This window comes from Nuphar pumila, chromosome 15, assembly GCF_984573655.1.
Source record: "Nuphar pumila chromosome 15, dmNupPumi1.hap1.1, whole genome shotgun sequence".
In the NCBI taxonomy this organism is placed as follows: domain Eukaryota; kingdom Viridiplantae; phylum Streptophyta; class Magnoliopsida; order Nymphaeales; family Nymphaeaceae; genus Nuphar; species Nuphar pumila.
In genome coordinates, this window is record NC_143263.1 from 8,777,802 (window position 1) to 8,792,617 (window position 14,816).

The following is a 14,816-nucleotide window of genomic DNA, read 5'->3' on the forward strand; positions in this document are numbered from 1 at the left end:
CTCTCTCTCATTAAGTGGTAGCAAAGGGAGAAGAAGCGTACAGTCACCGCGTTTGGATGAGGAGGAGGACTAGAGGGAAGTGGAGAAGGAGAGGGAGGCCATGCACACCACCGACATCCTCTCTGCATCTTTCGTGACGGGAAAGACATGCGGATGCCCCTTCCTGCAATAGAGAGGGCGTGCCCATCGAGGCAACTCGATGTACAACTCAGACAATAAGAAAACCTTCGATTACCACTGCTTGAAGTTTGACTCATCAAATCGATCAAACTTCTCAAAGTCACGACTCAACATATTAATGGAGTTGGATGTCAATCCAAAGGCCATATTGAAGCAACTCGAATAATAAGAAAAAAAACTTTTGATTGCCATCGATTGAAGTTTAACTCATCAAATTAATCGAGCTTCTCAAGGTCATGACTTGACATATTAATGAAGTTGGATGTCAAACCAGAAATTATATTGAAGCTCTAAAATTGTTGAATCAAGTGATGACCAAAAACAAGATTTAAAGAAATTGAGATCACAAACCTAAAGATAGGTTCTTAAGATTGCTATCTTTAGAACTTCAATCATTTACTTTGTCATTCTAACCAAATGGATGCTTGGAGTGGTGGCATTGAGGGACATTCCTATCACATATTTGGGTATGCCTCTTTTCCTACAAAGGATGCTTGGCAGATATTGTGATGGGTTGGTGTCAAATACAAGAGGCTATCATAGGGTTGGAGTTGTCGGATGTTATCGAGGGCTGGTCTTTTTTATTCCCATCAAGTCGGTGTCAGCCTCATTTTCATCTATTGGATGTGCTTCATGTTACCTAGATCAGTGATCACTCATTTGGAACGCATAATGAAGCAATTTTTTGGGGGGATAAAGTTTTTAGGGCTAAAGTAACACCATTATCCAAGAGCGGCTATTGATGCAGGATGTCCACCGTAGTCTATTATAATAATGTGCCTTGTGTGTAATATTTTTTCTTCTCTGATGTTTTCAGTTGGCATCATCGCTTGAATGCTCACCTTCAATCTGCACCCACTTTCAGCACAGTTTTAAACGACCAAAGGAGAACATAGGCTTCCTCAAACTATTTGATAAGTTGTATCTCATTGAAATACTTGTCAATAATCTGCCTCAGGTAGCATTGATCAACATGTTTTGTTCTTACAATCCATCAGCAGCATGTACACCTTTTTTTTTAATTTATAAACCAAAGAAACTTCACCCGACACAATGATCTGTTCGCGCCTGTCAAACCTATAGTTGTCCCTTCCAGTATGTACCCAACATAAAGATCATTGTGTCGTCACCCTCTGCTAATGTCATAACAGGAAACACAAGTGGAGCAGTGTCTTTCTTGAATCCTAAGAACAAATGCACTTGCACCATACATCAAGTAGTTGCAATCATTGATCCTAAGAAGTAATCAAGTCGCGACCCATTTAACATTGCTCAACTGAAGCAGATGGTTTGGTGACTTGGGATGTGATTTACGTGGTGTTTGAATACCTTGGATCTGAAATTAGTGATGAAGGTATCTGCGTTGTGTAAGATGTGAATCTAAGATCCTTATTTTGGTGTGCATTTGAGATTCAATGTTTGTTTACTTGCATGGGCCTCGTGCCAAATTCAATACGTGAATTCGAAATCTAAGGTATTTATGCATCATGAGCTATGTGATCCAAGCAAAGTATGTCAGTGGACTTTCCCCCAGTCCAATGCACAGTGTGTAGTAGGGATGCAAACGGATTGGATTTCGAATCCCAAAATACATTGGGAAGTCAGATAGGTTCAGATCCGGGACACCCAATTTTGCAAATTTGGCTTCCTGAATCCGAGCTGTTTGCAACCCTTGTGTGTAGCCTTTTTCATTTATTACACGGAAAAACCACACCCTAGGTTGGAAACCTGGTTTTAGCCTGCTGTACATATGGTCGTCGTTTTGGCGTTTTAAAATTCTGGGGGTGTTGCCCCCTGAACAGATCCAGAAGGCCTCATAGTGGCCCGGGAACATGTTATACGGTTTCTTCGTAATTCGGAGGAGGTCACGACAGTTTGGTGGAGGCACCTGTGCTATTGGGTCTCTCCCAAACCAGGGTGAACTCAAGTTATCACCATTCACAACCTTATGGGGGCGCTGGCTGCTTCTTGAAAGGCAGCTTATCGGAGAAGGAATAGTGCAGATGGACCAACATTCTCAAGTCGGTGGGACCCAACTCGAGAGTCATTTTGGAGAGTGAAAGGGTAGATTTGGTGTCCAAAATCGGCCATCTTTTTGATGTTTAGCTTCTCTCACCACCCCTCCTTCGGAATTATCTAGTATTATGTATAGATTTGACAGGTTTTGTATTAAGGATGGCAGTGGACCCGGGCGGGGGCGGGGGACAAGGTCTCCACCCCCGCCCCGTCTCAAAATCCTGCTCTCCATCTCCACACGGGTTTTGATTTTAACCTCCATCCCCATTTCATGTCCTCCATCCCCGGTCCAAACGGGACGAGGCAGGACGAGACCCCATTTCCCCTCAGTCCATTGCCATCCCTAAAGAAGGATTAGGGATGGGGCGGGCAAGGAGGAGATCAGGACGGTCATTAAAACTATGATGGCAGGTTAAAAGAACAAAACAAAGGGATTTTCTGTTGATCCACACTAGGATCCATTAAGCATCAGTAAAGGCCAAATGCAGACCAGGGCCTGTTTAGTGTTTACAGCTTAAGGCTTTATCAAAGCTTAGTCCAAGTCCACTAAGTGATTTCAGCCTCTTTGATTAGGCCTGGATCCACATATAATCCAACCTTCAACAGCTCAGGTCCAACAGAAATAGTGCAAATTCTTTCATTGAGAAGCTGGTGGTTGGGCTCATGTTTGGCTGGTAAAGAGCTAGATCAAAGTTGTGAAATAGGCTTGGCAAGCTCGAGCATGAACAACCAATGTTAGGCTCGGCACAACTCGTATAAACTTATTAATTAATAATCAATGTATTTTATATATATTCTATATCATAGATGAAGTTGGTCCAGTGTTTTGCTTGCAAACAAGAAGTTTAAAATTCAAATCCTAATAAGTTTGAAACAACTATTAGTTTGTAAATGAGCCAGTTTTAGCTTTGGCTTAGTAGGTTTGAGGCCCAGATTCTATTATTTTCAACTATGGCAAAATGTATATATTTTGTAAATTGAGAATTGTACAATAGAACAAACAACATTATGTCAGTTCTGCACTGGATCCAGGTCAGATGAGAATACTGGAAAAGGATCCGACCGAAGACATACATGGCTTTTCGGGGACCTGGGCCCACCAAAAGAAACCTAACCGGATCCAACACGTTGATTCACTTTGGTTGGACCAAGGCTAAATGTGACCTATTTTCTTCCTCATGTCCCTTGGTAGGACCCTTGGATGATATGATTGGGAGGAGGGTGGTGCCCATGTGCCCTGCTGTTCTACGTTACAATGATTCATCGACACGAGGACACATGATGCTAGTTTGATTCGCAAGTTTGAAATTTTTAAGAAAATAGGACACGAGATGACACATATTTTAATTTTTTTTAATTAATAAAAAACTATTTTTGATAAAATATCTTATTCAAACATGTTAAAACAATTCCTTACGTGCCAGTGACTGGGTGGCCGAGCGTGTCCCCTTGTGTCACCAGGGACACACACAATGAATGGCGAGCCCAAAATATTGAAATAGGGAAAACCCAAAAATACATTTTACATGCGCCCACCGTAGGGCACGAACCCACGACCTCAGGGTTAAGAGCCTTGCCCTCTACCAACTAAAGTAGACGGACATTTTATTATTTAAGCTGCTAATGCTTATATAAAAATCTTTTCAAGCCGTTACTCCATGAGAATAGGTAGATATATATTTGCTGCAGTCAATTGTACCTAGGACGTAATTATGATATCATGATGCTAAGTCGTTTTCACTCAATCTAACCTCATAGACGTGTTCAACATAGCCGATTTAGTGGGAATCAAGCCTTGGATATTTTTTTCCGATAGGAAAACTTGTTCCTCTAATCAGAAAATTTTGGGGTGTTTATGGCCATCGATGTTTGTATAGTAAAAAATTCTGTAATCCAAATGTCAATTCCTACTAAACACAGCATAAAGATCACATTTATAAGATTGGATTTACAACAAAAAAAATTTGAATAGGAAAGGTTTTGCTAAGTCGACTGGAGGTTCAATCGATTGTCGCAAATATATCTTGATATGCTCAAATCCCATCAAAAGTTAAACGGATTGAAAATTGAAGAGTAATATAACATGCCCCACTGGTTCACTGTCATGCACAAATGGACATACATTTTAAGAATCCCTTTGAAAACAAATTCAGTCACTGCTTGAATAGATGAAGGGAAAAAATAGAGTGTGGAAGCAGGCCTTGAACAATCAGAAGTATGACATGAAGTGGAGAAGTACCATTCCTATGCATGTAAACTTCAATATAAAGGTGAGTATGTAGCTCGTCGATGCAGAGCTTGACCTAAAAAATGTTAATACAAAATCTCATGTAGAGATTTTATTTACATATAAATCTAGAATATCAGGTGCCTTTAGTCTCCAAAAACATGAATAAGCAAGAATAACACATTAATGTCCGCAGTTTTTTTTTTTTGGTGATGATTGTTCCAGATCCGTCTAGTAAATGTTCAAATCAAGATCTATTTAGTATGGGTGCAGAGCAATTTCAAAAATTTTGGACACGGGGACACGGCTATATATAATAATAATAATAATATTAATATTAATAATAATAATAATAATAATAAGACTCGGTCAAAGTTGTGCCCATTAGGGGACACAGCTATATATATATATAATAATAATAATAATAATAATAAACTTTTTTTTTGTTTTTATACGCTCTAAAAAATAAATAAAAATAGACTCGGTCAAAGTTGACCGAGTCCAAAATGTGAATGGACTCAATCCCGATGTGTTGACCGAGTTCGACTCTTCGTTGACCAAGTTTGCCCCATGTCCGAAGCCGCACCCGTGTCAGGCCGTGTCGACACAGGTGTGTTGACCTTATAGCCGAGTCTGTGTGGCTTAGGATGGAAGCATTCATCACTTGTAAGGTCATCTTCAGCAAGCCCTGTTGGTGGTTGCCTCAATGGAGTGTCAACTATCTTACCCCACCCAAGTTCTGGTTCCAAACAATATTGCCTTCCAAAACCAACCTGTGGAGAGAAATTAGTTTTTTATCAATCATGATCAAAACAAGTCACAAGCTCATCCAGCTATGGAATATGTTGAGTATCAAACTTTTGAAATGATTACCAAACATGCCAAGTATCACTGTGAATTCAATAAATATTTGTACATAATCTTCCTCATTTAGTATTTGTGAAGTTCCATTTTTACATTTATAATCGATATCATAGATCACAAAGTCATCATATAAGCACCTTACTGCAAACATATGTTCTTAAAGAGGAAAATGTCAAAGGAGAATTTAGGATGTTGGACACACATGGCTAGGAACTTGGCATAACTTGGTCTGATCTGACCAAGCCAACTCAGGTACCAGCTCGTTCCAAGTGATCATAGACAACTCAAGAGATATGGCAGGCCACATCTCCTATAAAACTGGGGAAGTAAGGTGCCTAACTGACCGTGGAACAGAGTGGTTCAATGTCTAGCGATTCTAAATTGGGCGATAACTCATATCCTGTAATAGATGTAGAACACATTCTTTAAGGGTCAATGCCCCAGGGGCTTGGGCTGGAATTGAGTTGCTTAGTAACCAAGCCAAGTTAGAATTCAGCTTAGCCTAGTTGATAATTCAGATCAAACTGAGTCTGCAACAAATGATGTCAAAAGCCATGAGTAGATGTTCAGTCATGCAATTCTCAGTGCAGAATCCAAGTTCCAGTGGTCATGCCTACTTAACCCAAACTGGTAATTGTTACCACCTTTACATACCTCATTTTGGTACATTTCAACCCAAGGAATGCACTGAGGTCTGAGGAAAGATAGTATTTCCAGTACTTCCTTTTAAATATCAAAATTTAAGCCTAAGTAATCAAAAGAGGCTCAGCAAATAGACATATTAAACATAAACTACCAGAATTATAAAGCTTAGAGGTCTACCTTCTTGTCTCATTTTTCTTCTGAAGGTTCTCCATGTCTACCCTTGAAAAGTGGAATACTGATTCAAATGGAGACCTGCTTCTAGGTAGTATTTGTGGATTGTGAGGCACTGAAGTTTTGCTTTCCTAATCTGAGCATTTGCAGACTTTTTGCTTTAGTTGATTTGGTAATGATGAAATTGTAGGCACTGACTGACCCCTCCAAGTTTGTAATGTTTGTTAAGGCCTTTCAGACACCTTGGCTTTCTTTCTGATGAACCTTAAATCCAACTGAACAAAAACAATTTATCATCTCTCAGAAAGTAAATGATATGAAATGGAAACAATAATACTGTATTTGACTGCTTGTCCAAGCTTGGACAAAACACACTGTCCAGCACAGACAGGACATTGTTCCTGTCAAGAACAAATTCATATCATTGTCCAAAGTTTGCTTCAACTGGACAATGACAGTGTGTTCTTTATGTCCCATGCTTGATTTACGCAGAGCGGACAACTTAGACACATGCAAAATGGGCCAGATATCTTCGTTTAGGATTGTATGACCCAATCTGCTCCACCAAAACAGTGTTTGGATTGGATTTTAAACCTAGATATGGATCTCATACTGGATCCAAACACCCAAAATAGAAATATACTTGTTCGTTCATATATTCATTAAAAATATACCAATTTTTTATACACTCATTCACAATATACTCGTTGTTCATACATTCATTAAAAAACATTTTTGATGCTCATTCATTGAAAAACAATATACTTGCTCATTCATTCATTCATTCAAGAGCAATCATTTTTCATACGCTCATTCAAAATATACTGGTTGTTCATACATTCATTAGAAAACAATAAATCTGCTCATTCATTCATTCAAAAGCAATGTAGCAGCTCATTCATTCAACATTATACTTGACAACCCTGCCGTATGGCATACTTTTGCTGGCGACACCATCATGTGATTACATGGCCTACTGGCCATCATCTTGGTTTTCATTCTAAAGTCTTCTAGATCGGACAGTCTTGATTTTTTATCCATCTCATTGATTCAAGGCAATGTACATTTTTTCAAAACCTATGGTATCCATAGAGACCAGATCAAGCCAAGGGTTAGGGTCTACTCTGGATGCATTTTTACCATGAAAATGGCGTTTTAAGGTCTTGATAATAAAAAAAAGATTAAAGAATTAACTTGATATATTTTAAATGCAATAAATTACACATTAATTTGAGTTATACATTTGGAGATATGCCAATAACGAGAAGTAATTTCCAACATATTCTATTTGGCCTACAAACCATGCAGGAAGGAAGATATTGCTTCACTCAACTTCTACAAATCCAAATTCATGCATGATTTTTATTCACATCACAGTAAAACCATATGACTTTGTTTTCACACGAAATCATTATTTTAACATTTGGACGATAGATAAGAAAGTCATCAAATCAGTGGGCCTCTGTAAAACCCACCCAAAGCAGTCTGGTGGGGAAGATAACTTCAAAAAAAAAAGAGATGAGATTGGGGGAAACGATTAAGGAACCGCTTTCTCGTCTCATCTGCAGGCGAATGAGGATAAACCTCACCCCCCCATTATGGGGAGGGTGAGGCTTATCCTCATCCACCATGAGGGCTCTATAAATAGCCCTCACGGTGAGTTCCCCTGTATCACTGAACAATGAGATTGAGAGAGAGTTTGAAAGAGCAAGGGAGAGGGAGGAAGCCGCCGGAGTGCCGTCGACGGCCACCAGAGGTAAACCCTCCCCCTGTTTTCTTTTTTCCTATTGTCTTTCTATTTTTTGAGAGCCGGCGTATTTGAAATGAGAAAGCCGTCAGCCATGGTTGCCGGCGTGTTTGAATAGAAGAGGCTGGCAACCATGGTTGTTTACACACACACACACAGAGAGAGAGAGAGAGAGAGAGAGAGAGAGAGAGAGAGAGAGCAACTTGAGGTAAATGATGCTCCAATAGATGATTGATATTTTTAATAATATTTGCCTTTCAAAATAATATTTCCAAAGAAAAAAGAAAAGAAAGATAAAGCCTGAACTTCATTTGCAAAATGGTGTGGAGCTTAACTTTCGGTGATAGGAGCATGTAAGATAAGTGGCGACCCAGTTTGAAGGATAAGAGAGAGAGAGAGAGAGAGAGAGAGAGAGAGAGAGAGAGAGAGAGAGAGAGCAGTCATTTCTACACATATATGCTCATGGCTCACCTTGGCTTGGCTCATCACGAGCTTGAGCTGAGGTGTCTTCGCTTGGCTAGTGATGAACTGGAGCTGGGCCATAACATAAACATTCCAAGCTTGTAGGGATGCAAACGAATTTGGATCCAGAACAACTAAATACATGGGGATTCAAATAAGATTAAGATTGGAACAACCATAAATTACAAAACCCCCATCTTGGATCCGACCCATTTGCATACCTAAGCTTGGCTCATTTGCCAGCACTTTCATCTTGAGACGACCAATTCATCATAGCGCTGTCTAAAAGCTATGCTGCCTCAATAGGCCAAGCTTGGCTCATTTACCCATATATATGAGTTGATTGCTATAATAGTATTTGAAAAGTGTGAAGTACTCCAAAAGAAATATCTACGATAGATCCATATGTACAGTGCAAGATCAATGTCCAACACTAACTACAAAACAGGCTACCCCAATGATATTGTGCAATAGTGTTTATCAAAGTGCAATAGAATGGAACTACATGAGCATGAACTGGGACGGTTGGTTCACAAGTTTACTGAAAAATGAAGGCTCTCAAGTAGGTAGTAGTGGCGGACTTTTCGCAGAAAGTTGCTGTGAAAGATCACGCATAGTGGGCCGAGTCTTTGGATTCACTTGTATGCACATGAGTGCGAGTGTTGCTGCATGGGTCACTTTCTCTGCAACTTCACCCACTGGGGGCAAAATGCGCTGATCCAAAATATCTCCAACCCTTAATTCTTGTTGATTTAATATGGATGATATGAGTTCCCCTGGATGTTGTCCCATTAAGACCTCAAGTGCCACCACCCCAAAGCTGTAGACATCACATTTCTCCGTTATGCGCATGGTATATGCGATCTCTGCGAAAGCAAACATCATCTTTGATTAATGAATCAATACATTCTTATCAAATTACTTATGCTTCAATTACATTTTGATGATGGCTATCAGTATGAAAACACGGGTTTTAAACCCTACAGCTATTGTTACATGCAAATGCTAAATGGTTAGAACCATGTTTAGTTGAGGCGTGGTTAGGTGATCAGGCCAGACACACAAAACACAGAAAAATCACTAATGTAAAAGCAATTTTCTGTGTAAAATGCAAACACAGAAAGTTGCTACCAGCATTAGCGATTTTCTATGTAAAACACAAAACACAACAAATTGCTACATTAATATCGATTTTCTAGACAAAATACTCGAGCCCAATCACTGGATCTGCTCCCTTTCTTAGTCTGTGTGACCAGATCCAGTGTTTGGGGCAGAACACTTTATAAGTGTTCTGACTTACCGAGGGGAGCCAGCAGTGGTTGCCCCCTTCCATAAAAAAGGGGTGTGTGGGGGTGGAGGGGGGCATTGCACATTTGTGATGCCTGAGCACCCTCCATCTTTCCCATATACCTAGGGGTGTCAACGGGTTGGGTTTACTCAGACCCGACATGGATCAAACCCTATTGGGTCCGGGTATGGTGACAAATAAGAAGACCCAATTAAGAGTCGGGTCTGGACCCAATGATCCGATTAATACATGGACTCAGGTATAGTTTGTGAAATTTTATACCACACCTGGGCCTAACCCAAGTTCCGATTAAGACCTGCAATTTTTCAACGTAAAAATGATAAAAAATATTATTTAGTTCATATCAGGTTCGAGTATGGTTTCCCTTATAGTAGACCCGATTAGACCCGCTGGGTTCGGACCTGTTACCATACCTGAAAATCTAGTCCAAGTCTGGTTCCACCTGGGTCCAAACCAAACCCGACCCGTTGACACCCTTACATATACCCAGTCAGTTGTGGGGCCCAACAACAAAAAGAGTAGTAGTTCGGGAATCTGGAAGGGTTGGATTAAATTACTTGATGATTTCTCACAGACGATCCAGCTTAAAATAGGCAATGGGGGGCTTATATCTTTTTGTTAAAACCTATGGTTTGAGGATATTATTCTTCAAGAGAATTATGAAGCTCTATACTGGATGTGAGTGGCAAGCAAGGTCCTGTGAGCACCTTTTTTGGAGACCTAATGATGGTTAAAATATTCAACTCAGAAGAAACCTTTCTATGGATGTTCTAAATCAATGGTTGGATTTGATTTGATGCAGATCCTGTAACCATCATTATCGTGGTTGCCAGATAAGGCTCTTTAGGATAACCCTCTTTCGATAAGACGTTCACTCACAAGACGGTTGATTCTTTGAAACAAGTTACTAACAGATAAAAAATTAAAGCAGAGAGGATTCCACCTTACATTTATTGCTAATCATATAAAAAAAATTAAAGCATAGAGGATTCCACCGTAGATGTATCTTATGTATGTGTAGTGAGGAGAATATTGTGCATCTATTTTGGGAAATCAAACATTTATTGCTAATCATATAAAAAAAAGGTAAGAAATGAAGCTTTGATTGGAGATGTTAGTTGTTCATTTCATTGTGATGCATTTGGATTGAAAGGAATAATAGGGTTTTCAGAGAAGATTTTTGTTGAGTCATGCAGGTTGAAAATTGTATTAAATGAGAACTGAAAGCACATTTGAGTTTAAAGTGGCCTTCGATTTGAAATTGATTTTTTTTTCAAAGTCTGCGGTTGCTTTCTTAGTAATTGTATGATCCTTTATAAATGTTTCATTCAGATTTAGCTTGTTCTTATGAAGAGTGATTCCTGATCACTCTTTCTTTGTATGTACTACTTCATTCAATCAATATAAATCTCATGTATTTCTTAAAAAAAAAGAAATTATAGATTTTCTGAAAAATAGGACATAAGGAAATAGAAGTTTTTAATTACCAAATTAAAAAAGAATGTGGTATTGTCTTTACTGGTCATGGTGTGTCATTGGCGCATCCACGTTTTTTGTTGTGCTCTCTAATCATTGGAATCTAAATGGCACGTCACTCTTAGTCTAAAGTTGTAAAGTTTCAAACAAGGTGTAGACCCGAGTGGGCAAGGGACCTCCTGGGTATACACCAACCAAGTCCAGCGTATGTGTAATCGGTGATAGGAGGTGTTTTTTAATCAGCCTTGCTGAAGTAAATAAATAATATTAAAACACATACCTGGTGCAATGTAGCCATAGGTTCCTGCAGGCCTTGTCCTGTGAGATGTGTCAGTCTTCAACAACCTTGCAATTCCAAAATCAGATATGCAAGGTTCAAAATCTGAGTGGAGCAGAATGTTGTTGCTGGAGACGTCACGATGAACGATTGGTTCCAAGTGATCATGGTGCATGTAGGCTAAGGCATGGGCGACACTTTTTATAATATTCACTCTCTTAGCCCAGTCTAATTCCACAGCTCGTTCATCACAACTTAACATGCTTGCCAAACTTCCCCTTTCAACGTACTCGTACACCAAAAACATGTTTCTAACATGCCAACAGAATCCATGTAACTTTACTATATTCCGATGACGAATTTCCAACAATGTTCTGATCTCATTTATGAAACTTTCATCTCCTTCAGATTGATCAACTTTCTTAATCGCCAAAGTTTGACCTGTTTCAAGGTTTGCCCTGTAAACCGTCCCAAACCCTCCTCTTCCAATGATATACTTGTCCTCGAAATTCTCTGTGGCCTTTATGATATCCTCATAAACAAGTCTTCCATCATAACTCCATATCGAAAACAAGTCCCCACCATTATTCTCTCTTGGGTAGCTTCCTTCTTCTTTCTTCACATGAGATCTACAACATTTGGCATAAATCCCAATGCAAACAAGCACAAGTACACTTGCAACAGAAAAAAGAACTATCTTGAGCACTCGAAGAAATCTTGCTTTCTTTCGATCATTCGTGTCTATGAAAGACTTGCAAGCGGGTAAGCCTTGTTTGGCTTCTCCACATAGACCATGGTTTCCTTCAAATGCCTCTGGTGGAGCCTTCAAGAACGCTTTGTTGCTCGGTAGAGGACCTTCGAGGTCATTATACGAGAGATCAACTGACGTCAAACTGACCATTCCATCCAAAGATGAGGGAATTACACCTGAGAGTCTATTATGAGAGAGGTTGAAGTTCATCAGGTTTCTTAGTTTCCCGAGTTGTGCGGGTATTTGTCCACTAAGTGCATTCCCGCTAAGGTCTAATGAAATTTGTAGGTATGCCAGATTCCCAATTTGAAATGGAATTGTTCCACTTAACTCATTGTGATTCAGGTTCACACTGATTAAGATGGTACAACTTCCAAGTTGTTGTGGTATGTCTCCACTAAGGTTATTCATTGACAAATCAAGCCATTGTAGCATGACTAACCTTCCTATCTCCGGCGGTATTCTCCCAGAAAGTCGGTTGTTGCCCAAGTTCAGCTTATAAAGCGATTTCAATGCGCCTATTTCTGCAGGAATTTCACCATTCAAAAAATTGGAAGAAAGTTGTAGCTCCTGTAGCTGAGCCATATGCACAATTGATGATGGAATGACACCAGTTAAATGATTGCTAGAGATATCCAAGTGTGTGAGATTGTGACATCCTCCCCAATCTGCTGACAGCTCACCAAAGAATTGGTTGTTATACAAATCAACATATGCTAGGCTTGGAAGTGCTCCAAAAGCTTCTGTTATGTTAAACCTGATTTGGTTCCCATTCAATCTCAACCTCCGTAAGCTTGTGCAATTTGTTAAGCCTCTCGGTCCAAGCCCAGAAAACTTGTTGTCCATAGCCGCCCACCATTGCAGATTTCTGATGGTATGGATCCTGACATATGATTATTATTTAATTGAAGAATTTGAAGGTTCAAAAGGTTTCCTATTTCAATGGGGATAGGTCCAGTCAAACTGTTTTCATGGAGATACAAACGGTCAAGATTGGAAAAGTTTCCTATAGAGGCAGGTATTAGACCTATAAGAGAGTTAGTAGATAACTGTAAATCAGTGAGACGCTTCAAGTTTCCTATTTCTGGAGGGATGGGTCCAGTCAAATTGTTTTCATCAAAGTACAAAGTCACAAGATTGGACAAGTTTCCTATAGAGGCAGGTATTAGACCAGTAAGAGAGTTAGCAGATAACTCTAAATCAGTGAGACGCTTCAAGTTTCCTATTTCTGGAGGGATGGGTCCAGTTAAATTGTTTTCATAAAAGTACAAACTCTCAAGATTGGATAAGTTTCCTATAGAGGCAGGTATTAGACCTATAAGAGAGTTAGTAGATAACCCTAAATTAATGAGACGCTTCAAGTTTCCTATTTCTGGAGGGATGGGTCCAGTCAAATTATTTTTATAAAAGTACAAAGTCACAAGATTGGATAAGTTTCCTATAGAGGCAGGTATTACACCAGTAAGAGAGTTACTATATAACCCTAAATCAGTGAGACGCTTCAAGTTTCCTATTTCTGGAGGGATGGGTCCAGTCAATTGGTTGTGAGAAAGGTATAATATCTGAAGATTGGATAAGTTTCCTATAGAAGTGGGTATTGTACCGGTAAAAAGGTTATAAGACAATTCTAAATCAGTGAGGGTCTTGAGGTTTCCTATTATAGGTGGGATGAACCCGGTCAACTTGTTTCTGAAAAGGTATAGAATGGTGAGATTTGAAAGTTCTCCAATCAAAGTAGGGATTGTTCCAGTGATTTGATTGCCATTTAGTTGAAGGACAGTGATATTTTTCCAGCTGGTGAAAAAGTTGGGAAGCAACTCTCCACCGATCATGTTGTCAGCCATTAGGAGCATAGAAATGTGGGTGAGGTTGGCCAGAGAATGTGGCAGGACACCAGAGAAGTTGTTATTAGACAAGTCGAGGTAGGAGAGACTGGAGAGGCTGCCAATCCCCTCTGGAATCGATCCGGAAAGGTTGTTGCTGCTGAGATTGAAGGCTGTGAGAGTCAAGAAGGCTGAGAAGTTAATGGAATGGAGCGTACCCGTTAGAGTTGTGTTTGGAAGATCGATCTGGACGACGCTCCTTCCATTATCATCACAGACTATACCGAACCAATTACTACATGGGCCACTATTGGTAGAGTTGATGTGCAGGGACCATGAATTCAGGTTGGGATGGTGAGACTTGAGACTGTCCCTGAAATTGATAAGTGCTTCAGCTTGGGCTCGCAGTTGTTGTGGACGACCCACGTCTTTGGACAGCAAGAGAGTCCAATATTGCATAAAGAAAACTACAAGAAAGAACAATTTCACTCTCCCCATGACTGAGCCACTCAGCAGTGCAAGAATATTTAAACTCGATCTGTGAGTGAGAGTATAAATAGTTGGGGAAGCATTGGTGGGTGGTGCAGATCCATTTGGACCATCATGTCGGTCCATACGAGCCACTCAGCAATCCCTCTTGTACTTTATTAATTTGGGTCCATACGTGAACTTGTGGCTTACAATTTCCTTGTTGATAAATGACTTTTAAAGGAGCTCAACCACCCTCAACAGAGCATTACCGTCCATCACTGTTAAAGCCAAACCATTGAAGACTTACCAAACAGAGCATTACCGTCCACTTAGGGCATCAATTGCTCTGAAAAATGTTGTGCGACCAGTCTAAGTGTCGTGGTGTTTGGGATGCCGT

At 39.8% G+C, this 14,816-nt stretch overlaps 1 protein-coding gene across 1 annotated transcript; it reads right to left on the reverse strand.

Moving 5' to 3' along the window:
• Positions 1-8,645: 8,645 nt before the first annotated feature.
• Positions 8,646-14,446, reverse strand: LOC149814391 (uncharacterized). The gene is made up of 4 exons (XM_089990352.1): positions 13,729-14,446; positions 13,176-13,275; positions 11,378-13,008; positions 8,646-9,178 (listed from the first exon to the last, which is right to left on the reverse strand). Exons 1-4 carry the CDS (start codon positions 14,444-14,446, stop codon positions 8,871-8,873), a joined length of 2,757 nt encoding a protein of 918 aa, XP_089846478.1. The 3' UTR covers positions 8,646-8,870.
• Positions 14,447-14,816: the final 370 nt, after the last annotated feature.

Excerpts from the sequence above, each read along its gene's own strand:
- LOC149814391 (XM_089990352.1), bottom strand. The coding sequence starts at position 14,446 with ATGGGGAGAGTGAAATTGTTCTTTCTTGTAGTTTTCTTTATGCAATAT. Across the intron at positions 13,276-13,728 it reads GTCTTATAACCTTTTTACCG|GAAACTTGTCCAATCTTGTG; the intron begins GTACAATACCCA and ends CTGCCTCTATAG. Across the intron at positions 13,009-13,175 it reads AAGCGTCTCACTGATTTACA|GATCCATACCATCAGAAATC; the intron begins GTTATCTACTAA and ends ATCATATGTCAG.